This window comes from Hyla sarda, chromosome 1 (genome assembly GCF_029499605.1).
Source record: "Hyla sarda isolate aHylSar1 chromosome 1, aHylSar1.hap1, whole genome shotgun sequence".
NCBI lineage: Eukaryota > Metazoa > Chordata > Amphibia > Anura > Hylidae > Hyla > Hyla sarda.
This window is the reverse complement of record NC_079189.1, coordinates 159691466-159713452: the sequence shown is the minus strand read 5'-3', so window position 1 is coordinate 159713452 and position 21987 is coordinate 159691466. Positions and strand designations below refer to the sequence as shown.

At 39.6% G+C, this 21987-nt stretch overlaps 1 protein-coding gene across 2 annotated transcripts in view; it reads right to left on the bottom strand.

The window, feature by feature from the left end:
* SLC7A11 (solute carrier family 7 member 11) overlaps window positions 1-21987 on the bottom strand; it is a 290966-nt gene that overhangs the window by 93634 nt on the left and 175345 nt on the right. For both annotated transcript variants that reach the window (XM_056563367.1, XM_056563370.1), the window contains exons 7-9: window positions 15977-16100; window positions 7946-8049; window positions 3239-3335 (exon numbers count right to left, since the gene is read on the bottom strand). In XM_056563367.1, the coding sequence (XP_056419342.1) occupies window positions 3239-3335; window positions 7946-8049; window positions 15977-16100 (325 nt within the window). The remainder of the gene's footprint in view (window positions 1-3238; window positions 3336-7945; window positions 8050-15976; window positions 16101-21987) is intronic.

The window sequence follows — 21987 nt, the reverse complement described above, 5'->3', positions numbered from 1 at the left end:
CCATGAGCCGCCGTGTTGTTATTTTCGGGGGCTGCAGGCGGAGTTGGAGTCTCTAATCGCTCCTTTAGCTCCGTGACGGCAATAGTCTTTCGGATCTTATGAGGACATTTGATGGCAAAATGACCTGGCTCCCCACAGTAGAGACAGAGGTTTTCGGCCAGCCTTCTCTCCTTCTCAGCTGTGGATAGAGACCTACATAGAGCGTCGACCTGCATAGGTTCAGTTACTGACTGGGGGTCGCGCTGGGTGGTGGAAGAGAAGGAGTAAGTGGGTCTGTGGTCCGAGGACCAGAGTCTTTCTTTTTTCCTCTCGGAGAGTCTTTGATCTATCCGGATGCATAACTGAATGAAGTCATCCAGATCGTCCGGGGCCTCAACTCTGGCGAGTTCGTCCTTTATTAATTCGGACAGGCCTCGCCGGAATTGGCTTCTCTGTGCTGCTGGGTTCCAGGTGGTGTCCGTGACCCAACGGCCAAACTCGGCGGTGTATTCGGCGACGGAGCGTCTCCCTTGCCGCAGACCATGTAGTCGCGCCTCGGCTGTCGCACAGCGGTTGGGGTCATCGAAGACTTGACTCATGGCGGTGATGAAGTTGTTAAGGTTGTCCAGGAGGTGACTGTTAGTCTCTAAGTATGGTGATGCCCATGCTAATGCTTCATCCGTCAGGAGATTGACCACAAATAGCACCTTCTTTTTCTCGGTGGTGAAGGGGGCCGGGTGCATTTGAAAATAGATGCGGCATTGGTTTAGAAACCCCCTATACTGGCATCTGTCGCCGCTGAATCTTGATGGGAGTGGCATGCGGGTGTCTGCGGACGCGCCGCGGACGTCCAGGAGTTGCCTCTGTAGTTCAATAATCTCCCTCTGTTGGCTTTGGACTATGCCTTGGAGCTGGGCAAATTTTTCCTGAAATGTAGTGCCAAATTCTTGAAGTTCGGAGACCTGCTTACGCAGAGTGGCCATTGCGGACTCCATAGTGTGGCTGATTATTCTGTAACAATCCTACGGGCTCACCTGAGTTAGAGGACCGCTGGCTGGAAGTAGGAGTGGAGCCCAGTGGCAAGGACCGCAGGCAGGTAGTAAGTGCAGGAAGTCTGGCAGAGGCGTAGTCAGTAGGCAGGCGGTGGGTCAGGGCAGGCAGCAATAAACGTGGTCAGACAATCCAGATGGCAACGGTGGTAGCAGTTCAGTAAGTAGGGACAAAGCAGAAGAGTAGTCGGTAGGCAATTCCTGGTCAGCAGTGGACTTCAGTAGTAGCAAGAGCAGCAGATGAGGAGACGCTTGATCAAGGCTCAGGAGCTCAATAATCAGCAAGCTAGAGTGCAAGGGGCTGGACTTATATAGGGAAGTACCAGGTCTGGGGAATCAAGGGTGATGAGCAAGACTTGGCAAGACTAAGGTTACATAATAGGTTTCAGGAAGGAATGTCCAGAGAAGACGGTAGCCTAGTAAGCAGGGCTACTGCCTGGGATGTGGCTGGTTACGGGTTCGAATCCTGACAGCGGGAGAGAAGCGGCAGCAGCAGGGCTCTAGACCCTAGGAAAGGCAGAGGGAGAGAAGCGGGCAGCGACGTCCTCTCTCCCCCTGCCTTTCCTGGGGTTGTATCGGGTTATACGCATGCACACACACGCACCCTCATTTTACCATGGATATTTGGATAAAAAACTTTTTTTACCCAAATATCCTTTGTAAAATGAGGGTGCATGGTATACCCCGATAAATACGGTAGTTTTGTGCAATAAAATTCCGTATAACATAAATTATATTCCTTTACTTACATGGTTACTATGAGCTCAAAAGTCCAGTAGGTAGTGTCAACTATTGATTGACAGCCTTACTTACATATAAGTACGAACACAGAATCAACTATTCACCATATTCTCTTGCATGAGTACAAAGTTAAATGGGCATGATCACTTTAACAAAAAAAAAGTCAAACTACCTGCAGTTGAAATCTTACCTATAAGGTGGAAACTACCTTCAGGGTGGTCCTATCTATAAAGGGGTGGCAAGCTACCTTTAGAGGGGTCCTACCTAGAAAGTCCAAGTAAAGGGGTTTTACCTAAAGAGGGCAAATTACCTTCAAATGGGTCCTAGGGTTTGGGAAGTCCTAAATACCCTTCCAGCACAGATACACATTATTATAATATGCTGATCGAGTTCAAATGATGAAGTTATAATGATGATATTTTATTGGAGCCGTAATTTTTTTTAATTTTTTTTTTGTGCTATACTCACCCTTTGTTTTAGTGCACCACATGGTGCAGCTATTGGATGGGAACTAGTGCTGGACACCTTCTTTACATGGGGAAAGCTACCTAAAGGGGGAAAACCCCCTACTGAGGAAAACTGCATACTGGAGAAGCTATCGACGATGTGTATCAGCTTACTAAGGGAAACTACATAGTGGGACGAACCTACCAAGTTTAAAACTACCTATTAGAGAAACCTATTTACTAATTGGGGGAGGGGGCTGTCTACTACTCTCCAACTAGCCTACCCATCCCCACCAACCCACTTACGTACTCACATTACTGTGACACCAAATGGCTAAATTATTTGTTTTAGGACCCCATAGCAATTGGAAAGGGGAGTAGGTTGCTGGATAAGTGCAGAGCCTAAGATGTTTGTCTGGCAGGTTCTGCATTCAAAAAGGGACAGAAAAGAAAAGGGGAAGTGAACGATCCAAATCAAAATAAACATCACCTGTGAGTCAGTGGATATAACAGCCAACAGAGATCCATAGGTATTGTGCATTGGGTCTTTTTAAACATTTTTTTTTCTACTGTAACATGTTATTTAGAAGGAGTGCCTGAAGTAAAACGTTTGCCTGTCATAGGTTAAAAGCAGTTGTGTGATATTGTTTTACATTATCAGAGTTATGTCATAAGTGTGTATAAGAAGCATTATAACATAAGTGTATATTGTAGGTCTTATAGTATTTTACCTAAGTACTTAAATAAATGTCTGAGTTATGACTTTCCTCTATGTCATCTGTTGATAACAGCACAAGCTAGTTCACCAAGAATTTACTATGGAAATGAAATGAAAAGTTTTTGTCTACACCAGTAGCATCTGCAAAGCAAAACATTTACAATAAAAACATGTTGTCTTGAAAAACATGTGCTGCGGGATAAGATATAAAATGTATGTGAATGTATTACCGCTAATAAACTCCTATAAATAATCATGATTAAGATTGCGGCAACTAGAAACAGTCAAAGATGTTCTGAGCTTACCAAAACAATGACAGCTGGTAAAGGAGTATGCTTGTGTACATGAATCATAGAAAGGATCTCGGGAAGGTGACCTTCTCGGGAGGCAACATAGAACATCCTGTTACAATAAATACAAATGTTACAGTTAGCAATACATTCGTTTAGCCAGCTTAAAATTTTGTGTTTTCTAAAATAGTTTTTACATAATGCTTGTCAGAACAGCAACATTTTTTGTTTTTGTTTTTTACACTGAGCAAAAGATTTTCACAATTTAAAGCATTACTTTCATTTAAAAAAACTTGTGCTGGGTCTTAGGCCCGACACTCACAAGTCATAAGCCAGGAAGAGCTCTTGACTTGCCGGCCCGCCACTTTGTCCAACTCATTCATATCATAGACTTTTGCAGTGAAATATTTGGATTAGATTGACAGCCCAGGAGGAATATGTGTGCTGCCGTGCACTACACTGATTTCTCGCATTTGCCACAGGTGTGATTTAAACTTTTGACATGTCTGGATAATATTACAAATGCTTTTGAAATGTCAGTAAAGCTTTAAAGGGGTACTTTGCCCATAGACATTTTATCCCCTATCCAAAGGATGGGGACCACCGCGATCTCCCTGCTGCACCCGGCGTTTGTTTAGAGCGTCAGGTGCCCCCCCTCGTGACATCACAGCCACGCCCCCTCAATGCAAGTCTATAGGAGGGGGCATAGCTGCCATCACACCCCCTCCCATAGACTTGCATTGAGGGGACATACTAATTATGTTATCACTTTACTGAGAAGTAAAATATTTTACTAATTAATTCTATTTTTATTATCTGTATATATGTTATTCATGTGCTACTGTACCCTTAAGAGAGAGCAGCAAACCCCCATGTGACTCTGCCTGCCAATGGGATCCCCTGCCTGCCAATGGGATTCTCACCCTTATAATGTAGTAGGGGAGGAGTTTTCCCAGTTCTAGTACAGACTAAGTCTGAGCAACAGTGTGGTTTAAGTGTGTTGTGTGTAGAAACCTTGAGAGAAGGGCCAGATCAATTTATTCAAGCTGGTAATTCTGCAAGGATCACCTGTATGGTGGAAATTCATGCTGTTTGGTGAAAACACAATGCAAGTCTCAGCAAGGCAACAGGGCTTCCAAAGGGTTACGTTGCATCCTATCACCCAAAACCAACTGTTCGTGTAATACCATCTGCACCCAGCTCAGTAAAGACAGTTATCCGTAACCTGACATTGGTGTGTTCATTTACTCCCCATGTGTGGCCCATGAGAAGCTGTCTCCAACCTCGGACCGTGTATAGGATAATGGTGCTCTGGCGTCCAAAGCTAAAGGTATGTCTCCTAACACCCCGTAGCACCACACCTATGCACTGCATTACAGCCTCTATATTGGAGGGAGAAAGCTAAGAGAGAGAGAACTACTAATCCCAGAAAGCCTTTACAAATCCAATAGAATTGAAAAGCAAAGAAAGCATGCATTACTGTGTCCAGTGCACTACAAATTCCAGCCAGCAGGGAATGAGCCCATTTTCATATATCATATACATATACATTCCTACCTGAGTTTATGATAAATATACATTAAAGGGGTATTCCAGGAAAGAACTTTTTTATATATATCATCTGGCTCCAGAAAGTTAAACAGATTTGCAAATTACTTCTATTAACAAATCTTAATCCTTTCAGTACTTATGAGCTTCTGAAGTTAAGGTTGTTCTTTTCTGTCTAAGTAATCTCTGATGACACGTGTCTCGGGAACCGCCCAGTTTAGAAGCAAAATCCCATAGCAAACCTCTTCTAAACTGGGCGTTTCCCGAGACACGTGTCATCAGAGATTACAGAAAAGAACAACCTAAACTTCAGAAGCTCATAAGTACTGAAAGGATTAAGATTTTTTAATAGAAGTAATTTACAAATCTGTTTAACTTACTGGAGCAAGTTGATATATAAAAAAAAGTTTTTTCCTGGATAACCCCTTTAAAAAACATTGAGAGTGAACGCAGAATTGTCATCTAAAACAAACTTATGTGTATTTTCTGGGCTTAATCCAACATACAGTATTTCTATCTGTGTTTTACATAACTATGCTTCGAAAGGGCTGTGAGTGAATGTGGATATATGCATTTCTGGCCAAATTGATTGTATATTCTGTGTTTATTGAAACTTACAGTATGTTTTCCTATGTTTAACATAAATAAACATTAAAATCGTTGAGAATGAACGGCAAAATTGCGATCTAAGGTCATCTAATGCATATTTTCTAGGTTTAATAAAACATACAGTATTTCTACCTGGGTTTAACATAAGTATGCATTTAGAAGTGTTGAGATTGCCTGGTAAACATTTATCTAAGGCCAAGTTATGTGTATTTTCTGGGTTTAAACAAACATACAGTATTTCAACCTGTGTTTAATATAAATATGAATTGAAAGTACACATTTTTGACCAAGATGCCTGGTAAAGGAATTGTCATTTAAAGGCATCATCTGGTTAAGGAACTGTTTCATATGCTAGAGCACAGAGCACTCCTGCCATGTCCACTTCGAGTAAGAATGTTGGTGGAAGTACCAACACAAGCACAGGTAGCAACACCAGCCAGGTTCCTGTTGGTAGTAGTAGCAGCTGCAACAGCAAACAAAAATTGTAAATGTCTTTCAGGAGTTGTGTCATGGTTTCTGAGGATAATATGGCCCTTATGGACTGGCTCATTTATGGCCTTCTCGGGAGGAGGAAGAGTTTGACGATATGACAGTGAGCCTGGTGTCAGTGGATTTCTCGTCATCTACAGTTACATGGTGCATTGGAAAAGTCCATCCTAGACAGTCCATTCCATCGTCTCTGTCTTTGCTCTCCCCTAGTGCTAAACAGAAGGATAGTATTGTCCACATGGAGTTGTGTCATAGTCCACCTTAGGAGAGTATTGCACAGGTTGTTGGAGGTGGAAACAGTGTTCAGGTATAGCACTAGTACAACTGATAGTGGTAGGAAAAGAGGTGAGATTATAGGGCATCATTATGGATATGCTAAGGGGAGCAAGGAGCCCACGATCAGACATCAGAAGTTTATTCTGAGACAAGTAGTAAGGACAATAAAGATTAGTTTTATAATAGTGATGTCAGCAGTCCTGCTGGTCTAATTAGCTCAGGAGCAGTAGATGGTAATGCTGTTACATCTGCATGCTTGAAAAAATAAGCCTTCCAGAGAAGGGCACAGTCAGTTAGTGGTGTACCTACCTTTTTACAATATCCTGCCGTGTAGATATTATTTTCTGTCTTAGCAGATGCAGAAAACAAGGCACAGTACCTTTTTTGAAAAAGCAAAGCATAGCCAGGGTCTTATTTTAGGAAGTATAGCTCTATGTGTGAGCTATAGCAGTATTCAATGCTTGCTGTCCACTGGCTAGTTTTTTGGCTTTTTTCTTTTGGCTTTTCATACAAAAGCTATTTTTCTTCATCACAAAAAAAACAAGCCCTCTTATGGGTTGTAGGTTTAAAAACTGAAGATTAAAAGGCAGGGAGGAAAAAAAAAATTCAAATATGAAGCTGCCTGTGTCCTTAAAGTCTAAATGGGCTGAGTTAAACAAGCTGCTAGTTATCATAGTTTAATGCAGAATGTTATAACTTTGACATTAACTTAGCCTTAAATGGACACTGTCAAATTCAAAAACTTTGTATACTTTGTATATGTTGTACAACTTGGCAAAATATTAAATGGGTACTCCGCCCCAGGACATCTTATCCCCTATCCAAAGGACCCCGGGATCTCGGCTGCAGCACCCCGCTGTCATTACTGCACAGAGCAAACTCGCTCTGTGCGTAATGACGGGCAATACAGGGGCCAGAGCATCATGACATCATGGCTCCGCCCCCTTGTGACATCACATCCTGCCCCCCCCAATACAAGTCTATGGGAAAGGGGCGTGGCAGTCATCACACCCCCTCCCATAGACTTGTATTGAGGGGGCAGACCCTGATGTCACAAGGGAGCGGATCCATGACATCACAATGCTCCGGCCCCTCCATCACCCATCATTATGCACAGAGCGAGTTAGCTCTGTGCTGTAATGACAGCGGGGTGCTGCAGCCGAGATCCCGGGGTCACCAGTGGCGGGACCCTCACGATCAGACACCATATCCCCTATCCTTTGGATAGGGGATAAGATGTCCTAAGGCAGAGTACCCCTTTAACCTTTCTAATATACTTTATAAAAAAGTTCAAGAAATCATGGCTGATTAAAATGACCACTATGGGTCCCCATACCATACAGAACAAAATCCTATCTGGCTGCAGAACATAATCCCGTCTGGCTGCAGAACATAATCATGTCATTGTTTTGAGACTTATTAAATTGCCAGTTCGCAAAGAACCTATTATCCTTTAGCCAAAGTTCAAAGTTCATCAAGCCAAACTTTTGAGAGGTTTGTCAACTTTAAACTTGCAGGTTAGTGCAAGTGATCCTGATGTCACATTCCCTTCACTATGCCATTCATAGGTCCAAAATTCTGTGCACATTAATTTCTCAACATATATTTATTGCTGATTTTACTAATAAAATGCCTTGTATAGCCATAGATTTTAAAGACTACTTTAAGTCAGATCTAGAAGGAGCATGAGAGCATACTATACACGAGCCAACTTTTTACCAAACTCAAATGAATATGGACCTACTTCAGATGTTATTGTGTTTTAGTATAACAGTGGTAAACAATTTTTTAATTTCTTACCTTGACACAGCAAAAACTCCCCCATTCATTGAGCCAAAACATGATAAGGCAACAAAAATGGGTACAGCCAGAGAGAAATTTCCCAAGAGACGTTCTGCAAAGGTCTGAAAAAAACAATTAGAAAAAAAAAAAATATTAATTAGTTTTTATCCTATTAAAGGTTATTTATGGAAGAGTGTTGGATAATAATAATTATTATTATTATTCAGATATGAGCCTATTGTTGGCCTCTATTGTATGTACATTTTTATGATAAGGTTAAACAGAAAGACCTGTGTGTATCCACCTCTTTGTTAGAACCAGTTTGCAGAGAAACATATGCATTTCTCGACCAGCCAGGGAGCAGAGTGCAACACCACCCTCTTTTTCAGCTAATAACTCACAATCACAACGGGTCTCAAGAATCACAGGAGTGAGACCCTTTGTGATCAACAAATTTTGACATGTCTGTTCCCAATCCCTGTTGCTGTTCCTAATCTTGTGTCTATTTCCTCCTGTTAATATACCTGTTGTGTTGCACAGTATCCCTTAATGTTCTATTACAGAGCATTTAGGGATACACAGCTAGGCTCAGTTTAATAAGGTATACGAGATGAGATGGGATTGATTACCCTTTTGGGCAAAACTATTTTATAATAAGGGGATAAAAATGGGGTTGATATTACTGTTTTGGGGCAGAAATAGATTAGTACGATTATAAATATTATCACCTTTAACGAGAATTCCCCTGTGTCTGGGCTGCAAAAACATAAAAAGCTAACTTTAACTCACCTTCCTACGTTCCCCCGTTGCAGAGATATCGGCATCCTGTTCCTCCGATGCTGCGTACTGCCGGCCGCAGCGATGTCCCACCTCAGCTGATGATAGGCTGAGCGCACTGTCATGTCAAGAGCCCGGGCAGCAATGAGAAGGCGGGGCCTGAGCTCCTTGCATGACGCTGCGCTCAGCCTATCACCGGCCAAGGCGGGGTATTGCTGCAGCCGGCAATATGCTGTCTGCACGTTTTGAGCCTAAGAAGCCAGCAGCACCAGAGGAACAGGATGCCGATATCTCTACAACGTAGAACGTAGAAAGGTGAGTTAAAGATAATTTTTTATGTTTTTGCAGCCCGGGCACAGGGGGACTTAAAAAAATGTATGCCGCAGTTCTCCTTTAAAAATGTAATTCATTTAAAGAATTACATATGTTTAACGTACAGTTTTTTTCATGGAGCCCAGATCTTCAGATATTAAGTAATATTTTGTGCCCTATCTGTGATTTGTGTGTTTGATTCAAAATAGCCGAACGGCTCTCCCATAGAGATATATGGAGGGGGCATGTCAGTTGCCACTGCATGTGGGGGTCACCACGCCCCATTCCTAGAGAGAGCTGGGGCCCCATACAGGAGATCAATCTAAAACTTATTCCCTATCTTTTTTGGGGGCATGATATATCTCCTTTAACCCCTTAAGGACCAAGCCCATTTTGAACTTAAGGACCAGGGAAATTTCATTTGAGTGTTTTCGTTTTTCCCTCCTCTCCTTCTAAAATTCATAACTTTTTTATATTTTCATCTACAGACCCATATAAGGGCTTTTTTTTTTTTTTTGCATTGCCAATTGTACTTTGTAATGACTCCTCTCATTTTACCATGAAATACCAAAAAATATTTTTTAGGGAGGAAATTTTAACGAAAACCAAAATTTGGCTAATTTTGGAGGGTTTTGTTTTCACACTATACACTTTACGGTAAAAATAACATGTTTTCTTTATTCTGTGGGTCAATATGATTAAAATGATACCCATGATTACATACTTTTCTATTATTGTACAGCTTAAAAAATCTCAAGCTTTTTGTGCCAAATCGGTATGTTTGAAATCGCCCTATTTTGACCACCTATAACCTTTTCATTTTTCCGTATAAGGGGAGGTATGAGGGCTCATTTTTTGTGCTGTGATCTGTACTTTTAATCTATAACACATCTGCTTATATGAAACTTTTAAATCACTTTTTAGAAAAAATAAATAAAAATTTAGGAAGAAAAAAAAAAAAGCAGCAATTTTTTTACATTTACGCCGTTCACTGTACGGGATCATTAACATAACTTTTTGATAGTTTGGACTTTTACGCATGCAGTGATACCAAATATGTTTATTATTTTTTTAAGCTTTTTGAGGGTAAAATGTGAGAAAGGGACAATTTCTATTTATATTGGAGGAGGGGATTTTTCATATGTTTTTTACTTTTTATTTTTACTTTTTTTTCACATTTTTTATGTCCCCATAAGGGACTATATGTAGCAATCACTTGATTGCTAATACTGTTCAGTGCTTTGCATAGGGCATAGCACTGATCAGTATTACCGGTGATCTTCTGCTCTGGTCTGCTCGATCTAAGACCAGAGCAGAAGACCCCACGAGATGGCCAGAGGCAGGTGAGGGGACCTCCGGAAGCCATTTTAGATGATCGTAACCCCGCGGCAGCGCCGTGGGTGATCCGGTCATCTATTTAAATGTGCACATTGCCTGTATTGATCACACCATCTGAGGGGTTAATGTCGAAAATCAGCGTGATCGCTGATGTCCACCGTTACTGGTGGGTCCCCGGCTGCTGATAGCAGCCAGGACCTGCAGTGCATGACACAAGCACTGCTCTGATGTTCGTGGTCATGTACATGACGTAAATGTATGTCCTGGTGCGCAAAGTACCTCCACAACAGGACGTACATTTACGTCTGTGGTCGTTAAGGGGTTAAATGGGTACTCCGGTGTGAAAAAAACTTTTTAAATCAACTGGTGCCAGAAAGTTATTTGTAAATCACTTATATTTAAAAATCTTAAACCTTCCAGTACTCATCAGCTGCTGTATGCTCCAGAAGAAGTTCTTCTTGAACGAGCTGAGTACTTGGTGTTGCCCGTTTTTTTCCTTCCTAATCATTGTTGGGAAGGAAAATCAACAAAGGAGGAAGCTTTTGACTTCATATCCCATCCTCATATATTGTTGTCATATCCCAACACCATATCCCATCCTCATATCTTAACCTCATATCCCGTCCTCATATCCCGACCTCATATCCCATCCTCATATCCCGTCCTCATATCTTGATCTCATATCCCGACCTCCTATCTCAACCTCCTATCCCGTCCTCCTATCCCGTCTTAATATCTCAACCTCATATCCCATCCTCATATCTAGACCTCATATCCCGTCCTCACATCCTGACTTCATATCCCGTCCTCATATCTCATCCTCTTAGCCTGACCCCATATCCCGTCCCTATATCCCATCCCCATATCCCGTCCTCACATCCCATCCTCATATCTCGACCTCATATCCCGTCCTCATATCCTGTCTTCATATCCCATCCTTATATCCTTTCCTCCTATCCCATCCTCCTATCTTGACCTCATATTCCGTCCTCAGGTGGGACTGATTTTTGATGAAGATATTGTAAGCTAAAAATAGAAGGGGATGTGGCTTTGTGGGACTGGGTGTGATTTTCAAGCCAGACCGATGCACAAAAAGGGTAGATAATAAAAGGGATGGGGCTTAAACAGTGGGTGTGTCATTGTGAGATGGGGTGTGGCTTGCAAGCCGGACTGACACATTCAGCAGGAGATGCAGATCGGAGCCTGGGGAGTATGGTACTGAAAGTCCCATATACTTGCATGGGACTTGAAACAAAAACCTGTCTTTTATATAAGGGTGTAGGTAAGGGTTAATTTAACTATCATATATTTTTATTTGACATATAAGTAATATTCCGTCATATCCCGTCCTCATATCTCGACCTCATATCCTGTCCTCATATGTCTTCCTCATATCCCGTCCTCCTATCCCATCCTCCTATCCCATCCTCCTATCCCATCCTCATATCCCGTCCTCATATCCCGTCCTCATATCCCGACCTCATATCCCGACCTCATATCCCAACCTCATATCCCGACCTCATATCCTGTCCTTTGGTGGGATTGATTTGTGATGAAGATATTGTAAGCTAAAAATAGAAGGGAACGCGGCTTTGTGCCACTGGGTGTGATTTTCAAGCCAGAACGATGCACAAAAAGTGTAGAGAATAAAAGGGGTGGGGCTTAAACAGTGGGTGTATCTTTGTGAGATGGGGTGTGGCTTGCAAGATGGACTGACACATTCACCAGGAGATGCAGAGCAGAGCTTGTGTAGTAAGGTACTGGAAGTCCCATATACTTGCATGGGACTTGAAACAAAACCCATCTGTTATATTAGGATGTAGGTAAGGGATAATTTCAGGGGCGGACACAGACAGCATATGGCCCCTGTGCAAAGAATGTGCCTGCCCCCCCCCATACATCAATTGTTCAGGTAGGAGATACATATGAGATATGAGATAGATACATAGATAGATATGAGATAGATAGATATGAGATAGATAGATATGAGATAGATATAAGATAGATAGATAGATAGATAGATAGATAGATAGATATGAGATTGATATGAGATAGATATGAGATAGATAGATAGATAGAAGATAGATAGATATGAGATAGATAGATAGATATAAGATAGATAGATAGATAGATAGATAGATAGATATGAGATAGATAGAGATTAGAGATGAGCGAACTTACAGTAAATTTGATTCGTCACGAACTTCTCAGCTCGGCGGTTGCTGACTTTTCCTGCATAAATTAGTTCAGCTTTCCGGTGCTCCGGTGGGCTGGAAAAGGTGGATACAGTCCAAGGAAAGAGTCTCCTAGGACTGTATCCACCTTTTCCAGCCCACGGGAGCACCTGAAAGCTGAACTAATTTATGCAGGAAAAGTTATCAACTGCCGAGCCAAGAAGTTCGTGACGAATCGAATTTACTGTAAGTTCGCTCATCTCTAATAGAGATATTAGATAGATATGAAATAGACAGATAGATATATATGAGATAAATAGAGAGATATGAGATAGATAGATATGAGATAGAAAGATATGAAAATATAGATCGATATTAGATAAATAGATAGATAAAAAAAGATCAGGGCAGCACTCCAATAACGTGAAAAAGGTGAATGTTATTCCATCAAAGCAATGTGCAAAACAGCAGAAACGTTTCGATCCTCTCCAGCTTGAAAAAGATCCTGGAGAGGATCGAAACGTCACTAAAGTTTTGCACATTGCTTTGATGGAATAAAATTCACCTGTTTCACGTTATTGGAGTGCTGCCCTGATCTTCTTTTTTATCTTTGGATGGATCGCTGGACTTGATCCTTTTACAGGTTGCCTGGACCTTTCTTTTTTAATATTTTTTGCATTTTTAGAGTGCTGTTGCTTTTTGTTTTTTTAGATAGATAGATAGATAGATAGATACGAGATGGATATAGATAGATATGAGATAGATAGACAGATAGATATGAGATGGATATGAGATAGATAGATAGATCAACATGAGATGGATAGATAGATAGATAGATAGATAGATAGATAGATGGATATGAGATGGATAGATAGATAGATGTGAGATGGATGGATAGATAGATAGATAGATAGAAATGAGATAGACAGATAGATATGAGATGGATATGAGATAGATAGATAGATATGAGATGGATAGATAGATAGATAGATAGATAGATAGATAGATGTGAGATGGAAGGATAGATAGATAGATAGATGTGAGATAGATAGATATGAGATAGATAGATATGAGATAGATAGATGGATAGAAAGATATTAGATGGATAGATAGATGATAGATAGATAGATAGATAGATAGATAGATAGATATGAGATAGATATGAGATAGATACAGTAGATACAGTAGATGGATAGATAGATAGATAGATAGGACATGGATCACTTTTTACCAACCAGGGTGCATCCAGATGTTGCAAAACTAAAAAACTACAACTCCTGGGCCTTTGGCTGTTGAGGTATGCTGGGAGTTGTAGTTTTGCAACAGCTGGAGGCACCCTGTGGGATGCATAGATCGATAGGTAGATAGTGTTTTCCAACCAGGGTGTTTCCAGCTGTTATAAAACTACAACTCCCAGCATGCCTTGACTGTAGTTTTGCAACAGCTGGAGGCACCATGGTAGGAAAACGCTGATCTATGCCCAGTAAATCTATCTATCTCAGTGTTTACCAACCAGTGTGTCTTCACCTTTTGCAAAACTACAACTCCCAGCATGCCCGGACAGTCTTTAGCCGTCCGGAAGTTGTAGTTTTGCAACAGCTGGAGGCTCCCTGGTTGGGGAACACAGCCTTAATGGATTAATGATAAATAAACAAGCAGTGTGTCCACATGTTGTGGCCCCAGTGGGGTCACTTTCCCTCCTCTGGGGTCCACAGGTCACCTACAGGTCACATTACAAGATTATTTTTTTTTTTTTAAATCACGCCAAAAATGACGCAGTTTTACCGCAATTTCTAAAAATTGCGGTAAAACCGTGCCATTTTTGCGGCGATTTTTCCCAAAAATTGTTCTTGTAATGTGACCTGTAGGTGACCTGTGGACACCAGAGCAGGGAAAGTGACCCCACTGGGCTGCTACCCCCCAGCCCCAGGTTATACTGCTAGTGAGAAGAGAGGCAGGACAGGGGACATAACTTCCCCTCACAGCCGCTGTGCTCCTGGGAGGCCTGTCAGCTCTCGGCCTCCCTCCTCTTCCTGTGCTGGGGGCGGAGCCATGAATCAGATACCTTCATCCCTGCACTACTGCCTGTCTCCCTAATGATACCGGAGCAGGAGCAGCGCAGGGATTGTAAAAAAAAAAAATAGCGCTTGTCTGAGTGGGGATCGGGACAACTGTCCGGGATCCTCACCAACTACACCTCTCTCTCAAGTGGGCCCTTGGCCAGTGCCTGAGGGCCCATGTGTAGTGGCGGGCCCCTGTGCAGCTGAACATGCTGCATATGTGATTTGTCCGCCCCTGGTTAATTTAACTATCACATATTTTTATTTGACATATAAGTAATATGTGTATCAGGTATTATTGAAATATCTCCAGTCGTACGGAAGTTATGTGGGAACATACATTTCCCTTAGATTTGCATGGGACTTTAAACAAAAACCCTGACCCTCACAAATGGGGGTAGTTAAGGGTTAAATTAACTATCCTATATTTTAAGTAGACATATAAGAAACATATGACCAAGTATTATCGACATATCTCCTGCCGTATGGAATTTATGCAGTAACATATATTTCCCATAGACTTGTATGGAACTTTAAACAAAAACCCCGACCCTGGCAAATGGGAGTGAGTAAGGATTAAATTACCTATCCTATGTTTGTTGTTGACATATATATATATATATAGATTTATTTTCAGTCTGACCACAGTGCTCTCTGCTGACACCTCTGTCCATGTCAGCAACTGTCCAGGACAGGAGAAAATCCCCATAGCAAACCTATCCTGCTCTGGACAGTTCCTGACATGGACAGAGGTGTCAGCAGAGAGCACTGTGGTCAGACAGAAAATAAATTTAAAAAAAAGAAAATAACTTTCTCTGTAGCATACAGCAGCTGATAAGGATTGAAGGGGTACTCCACTGGAAAACATTTTTTTTTAAATCAACTGGTGCCAGGAAGTTAACCAGATTTTTAAATTACTTCTGTTAAAAAATCTTAATCCTTCCAGTACTTATCAGCTGCTATGATCCACAGGAAGTTCTTTTTTTTTTTTCCTTTCTGCTTGACCACAGTGCTCTCTGCTGACACCTCTGTCCATTTTAGGAACTGTCCAGAGCAGGAAAGGTTTTCTATGGGGATTTGCTTCTACTCTGGACAGTTCCTAAAATGGACAGAGGTATCATCAGAAAGCACTGTGGTCAGGTAGAAAGGAATTCAAAAAGAAAAGAGCTTTCTGCGAATCATACAGCAGCTGACAAGTACTGGAAGGATTAAGATTTTTTCATAGAAGTCATAGAAGTAATGCAAATCTGTTTAACGTTTTGGCACCAGTTGATTTAAAAAAAAAATGTTTTCCATTTCCCCTTTAAACTACTTACAGTACATACTACGATCATCATTTTACTAAAGAGAGATTGTGTTAATTATTTTGTTCCCTTTTTGCTCCTTACCACTGCAACTGCATTGGAGAGGATCATCTCTTCTGCAGAAATGGTTGTATAATAGGCCACATTGGTTAAGACGTATCCAACTGTTACAATCACCATTGATATACATATTGCAAGAGGTATGTTTCTGATGAAAAGAAAGGAGAAAGGTAAAATTTTTAAAATATCACATTCCTAGTACATATTAGAATAAAACAATGAACACTGAATTAACACTGTACTTTTTCATTTCAGTACTTATTTAGTTGCATTACAGCTGAAGCTTACTGATCCCACAAAAAAATAAAATAAAATAAAAAAATGGAAATATGTTACTCCGTACCTAATCCTGACCATGTACATCTAATTTTATGCATCTATCACCTATATTTATTATTTTTAAAAAATGCCTCTTTCATTAGCTCATAGTGTTAGAAATACTCTACCTCCCACCATCAAATCCTTGTGGTGGTGGGAGGTGATTGGTGTTTCTGCTCATGAAGCCTTGTCCATGAGTCATCTCTTGTCCATGACTCATGGACAAGCCCAATGCTGCTGCAGAACTGTTTAGTGTGCCAGCAGGAATGGGGACCCCTAGTGGTGGGATTTTCAGGAGCCATTTTTTTTATTAAATAATAAAAAACATTAAGTAACCACATTACAAAAGGTATTTATTTTTCATCAGTAAAAACATAAAAAAAAGATTTTGGATCTGACAGTGCCCATTTAAGTTTTTTAAACTCTTTTTTTTAATTTTTATTTTTTTTACGCATGGCTGGTTTCACACATATTTTGGTCAATATTTTAGGCAAAACCAGAAATGGGTACATAACACAGAAAAAAACTGTAACTTTTACCTCCTATGCTGGTCTCTGCTTGTTTCTACTGCCAAGAAAAGATGTCTTAGCAGGATCTTTTATGGTGTCGGAGCACCACCCCCCCTCCCCCCCCTCCCATCAGCATAAGATACTAAATCCTGAAACACCCCTTAAAGTCTGTATGGAGATTACACCAAGGGTGTCACAAAAGGAACAGGAAATTATGTTATTGGATTGACAGATGTAGACAGAAGGACATCATGTATCATGTCAATTTAGCTCAGATTTGCTAAAACTGTCTAATTTTTAGAACTTAGAACAGTCCTCCAATGCGAAAGATTTGTTAATGTATCAGGCACTTATTAGGTGGCTTACTTCTTCTTCTAACACCAGAATTGTCTGCCAAAATTTGTGTGCATTTTTGACTCATTTAAGCAGTGCTTCCTTTTACTGAAACTCCACCTCCTCCTTTTGTCGTACCCAGCGGAAAAGTATGTCAAACATCATTAATGTAGCACAAGTCCCGTTTTGTGGTAAAAAAAATGTGCTATAATTTGCAGTTGTTAATCTGGGCCACAGGCTTTAGTTATAATCCTACTTGTTGCCATGTCTTCTACCAAGATCAGTCTCACAGATAGTATTCAATAATAAGTCACTATTTTTATCTCGTATTTGAGAAGTATTGTTGATTGTTAATATGCACCATGGATGGAACTCACGTATGACAATCTGGATTTATATCATGATTGCAATGACCATAAACCAGACCCTTTGCTGTGTAAAAAAGATGAAACTACTAAAGATTGCAGTATTTTTTCTTTTTCATATAAATGTAATTCATTATTGTAGAAAGCTAAAAAAACAAACAATTGGCATCAAGGTAAGAGGGCATTAATTAGCTTAAAAATGACCTTAATACAATGAACCTTCAATAAGTATAAGTATTAAAGGCTATTCAAAAACAGTTATGTTAGTTTGGTGAATACAAATGTATGAATGAATAGCAAATGTATTTATATACATATAATAATAATAATATTATTTATATAGCGCCTACAGATTCAGATTCCGCTGGACAGAGGATTCACCATTCTCACCTCTGCTCTCCAGCCCCCCCCCCCCCCCCTTATCTGTAGTCTATCATCCTATAGCTATACAAATTATGGCCCAACTTAATGTCCATTCTCCACATATGTTGTTTTAACCCCTGCATATTTTGTGAGACAGAACGTGTGTTTTCTCCTTGTGAGCTCAGAAATGCTTATGACTGGATAAAGGGAGGAACCCCAAAAGCTCGTCTCTACAAAATCTTGTTAGTCCAATAAAAAAGGTATTACAAGATACTGCAACTACCGATGATTTTGCTTTATATATGTATGTATATATATATATATATATATATATATATATATATATATATATATATATGTATGCAAATCAAAAAGGTTGCAGTATCTTTATCAAGTCCAAAGCAAATCTAAGCTCACAAGCAGAAGACACAGGTTAAAAAAAGGTATTACAAGATACCGCTAAATTTTTTGAATTGCATCTGCATCACTGGACTAATACGGCTACTCAAATTTACTATATATATATATATATATATATATATATATATATATATATATATTTATATATATATATATATATATATATATATATATATATATATAATATTTGAGTAGCCGTATTAGTCCAGTGATGCAGATGCAAATCAAAAAATATATATTTATATACTGTATATACACATTTAGTAACCCTGATATTTTTACAATTTTGAAAGGAGAATAAGACGGAAGATAACCTTTTAAAGTGAGCCCCATTGAAAATAACTCATAGAAAGGAACTTCTTCAGGACTCTCATATGACATTTAAAATGCTGATGCAATGTTCTTACCCTTTTGACAAACATACTCTGAATGAAATTGCTCTTGGTGGACGGAAATAATTTAATATTCCCTTTGTGTTAAAAAAAAAAAAACTTTTTTTATTTTTATAATGTCTGTTTTAACAGAGTGCTGAAAACACAAAGAATAAAATAGGTAAGTGTGGAACCATTAAGAAAGATACTGTACATGAAGCTGTTAAGCAACTGACCTTTGTTATCACAAGAAAACTTAGGTTATCTTTCCTGACTGCAAACTGTAAGCTCCCAGAGGAAAAACTACCACTTTGACGGCTACTTATCAACAATCTTTTTCTATGAAAATGGAAATCTGAAGACAATAATGAAATGCCATTTTTCCAAGTACTATGCATTTTGCCAGCTGTGCTTTTGTCCTGTAGACTGACAGGTAACAACAACCCCTGCTAAATGTGGGAAGCTTCAGTCAGCCTAGAGAGTGGGAAGTAGTCATAATATTCATGCTGCAGAGGATTTGGAGTTTCTATATGAATGATCCACAAACCTGTTCTTATCTGTTATTTACAATCGTTACCTGAGCTACAATGTCATTGTAGGATTTTAAGGCAATACAAAAAGAAGAGTTTATGAATGCATCGCACACTGCACGAGGTACATGGTGGTTTAAAGCATATATACCACTTTAGAATCGGTAGAGATAACCACAATAGAATGTGTGTGAAAGAATTCCAATTCTACTGCACATGTGAGGAAGGTCTTATAGTATTATTTTCAGGATGGTACCATGAAACAAAGAACATATTATCTCATAGGTGACCGCAACATTTAGATACTAGTACCGATAGGTAGAGGATCCGCAGCAGGGGTTTAAGTTACAGCACCATCTTAAGTTAAGTTTAAGTTCAATTTTTTTGTGTAATTTTTGAGGGTTGTTGACTAAAAGGTGGCTGACTTAGCTGAAAAAGAAAATTCCTTGCACAGATAATTCCTTTCATTTCAGGGAGTTATAACAGAGCTCCTCTGGCCAATCACAACACAGTCTATACTTCTCTTTTATGTGCCAAGACATAGTGGTGCTAAAAGTGGACTGGACTAAACAGCCTGGCCGTGTGACGGTGGATGATTTACATAATATTGTATATTACTATAGATGGCATACAGGGAGGATTAACCAATACTCTGGGTATTGCAAGGTACTAAGAGAGCAGAAATGAAATAAACAGCAGCATCACAAGGATGGGGTCAAACTAAGCACTAAACAGCTGCTGCGGAGAAGCCAAGAGAAGGTGGAAGAGGGAGGATTACACTGCAGCACTATGTACATACAGCAGTAGGTACACTGCTATGTATACAAGGGACAGCTGCCCAGAGCTTTATGAGTGGTAACAAATAAGAGGGAAGCCAGCGGAGTCATGAAGTGGTTGGTAGAGAAACTCACAGTGGGTTATCAGAGTTAAAAGCTGCTAAACATACTCATAAGAAGTAGTTTCTGTAAAATGATTTACAAATATGTTGGGAATAACAAAGGATATTTTATGGAGGAAAGTTGTCTTAAACCGGAAGGAAAACAGATGGGGAGATTTATCAAAACCTGTGCAGAAAAAAAAGTTGCCCAGTTGCCTATAAAAAACCATAAGATCACTTCCTTCATTTTGCAGAGGTCTTTTTAAAAATTATGGAAGCGATCTGATTGGTTGCTTTGGGCAACTGGGCATCTTTTCCTCTATACAGGTTTTGATAAATCTCCCCCAGTGTGTATGCTTGGAGCCTAAAAGTAGATACTACTGAACCTGACAAGTAGGATTTACTACTTTATCACTTGGCACTAGTAGAAAATATACTCAGAAAGAAAAAGACTAATAAGTACATAATAAGAAAAAAAAAATATATATTATCTTATCATAATATTAAAGTTTTGTAGCAATCGGTCCAAACTTTCCTAAAGGTTAACTTCAATTGTAAAGGAATACAGAATGATATCTAGCACCCTTAAAGTGCACAATATGGTTTTGTACTGCAGATCTAAATTTACCCTGTGTTAATAAGGTTATGGGACAAATAAAGCTTAGTAAATCTGTATCATAATATTTCCCTCATAACTTCTGGTGCTGCTGTTCTCTTAGGATCCAAAAGAAACCTAACTAGCTCTAAAGACATTAGGAACCCTGGTACAGTGGCTGCCATTATTCCTCCGATCTTTAAAGCACTGAAGGCATTGTTTATGGGCAAATGGCACAGTTTAGGAATTATGACTACAATGTGCTAGAAAGTTGTTCTTCTCAGATTGCAATGAAGCTTTTTATAAATGGCCTGTCAGGTAAGAACAATGCTTCATTCATCCTTTCCACAATTTGTACGATGATATTACAAAGGTCAGGCTGTAAACTAATTACAAATATTATCTATCAAAGCTTATACTAGCCTATGTTTATGACAAATGACAATTTTATATCATGTGAAAAATGTCACTATATAATAGTTATTGTTTATCTTTGCTCTTCTTCAGTCTCTACAGGAATTCATAAATAAAAGAGGAAATTTGCAAGAGGAATTTCTTCAACCCTAAAGGATTTCACAGAGCAGCTCAGAGGAGAAATGGAAAGGGGAGGCACAGGAGAATTATGGGTGTCTATTTACAAGCAATTCCATTTAAAAAGAAGATAAAAAAAAGAGCAAACATATAATTGTTAATAGCAAAAAAATATGCAAAAGTAAAAAAAAAAAAAAAAAAGCTGGCAAAAAGAAATTTAAATAAAACTGTAGACAGTTTCTCTATACTCATTTTACATGTCCATACCGAGGACAGTGTAGCTTTTTGTGCTTTGCTGTTTCCATAGCTTCAATTTACTATTATAGGGGTTTGTGGCTTTTATTTACTGTATCTATATTTTCAGTCAATCAAATGAATAATGAATTAATTACTTAATCAAATAGTCTATTATGTGATGCTTATACTGTACATATTGGGGAGAATTCATCAATCTGTTGTTGTTTTTTTTTTTTTTTTAGAAATTTGTCTCATAAATTGTCGCAGTTTCCGTGCAACTATTCTGTGACATTTTGCAAAAAAACACTGTGTCTTTTTGAAAAAAGTTGCTAATTTGTTGCACATGATCTCTTTTATACACAGACTTAGACTAAGGCAGGGTTCACATCATGTTTTCTGCCATACGGGAGCACATATGGCAGGGGAGAGCTAAAACCTCGCCCTCCCGCATGCCTTTCTATGCGCTCCCGTATGTAATTCATTTCAATGAGCCGGCTGGAGTTAAACGTTCGGTCCGGTCGGCTCATTTTTGCATTGTATGCGCTTTACAGCGGGACATAAACCGTGGTTGACCACAGTTTTAGAT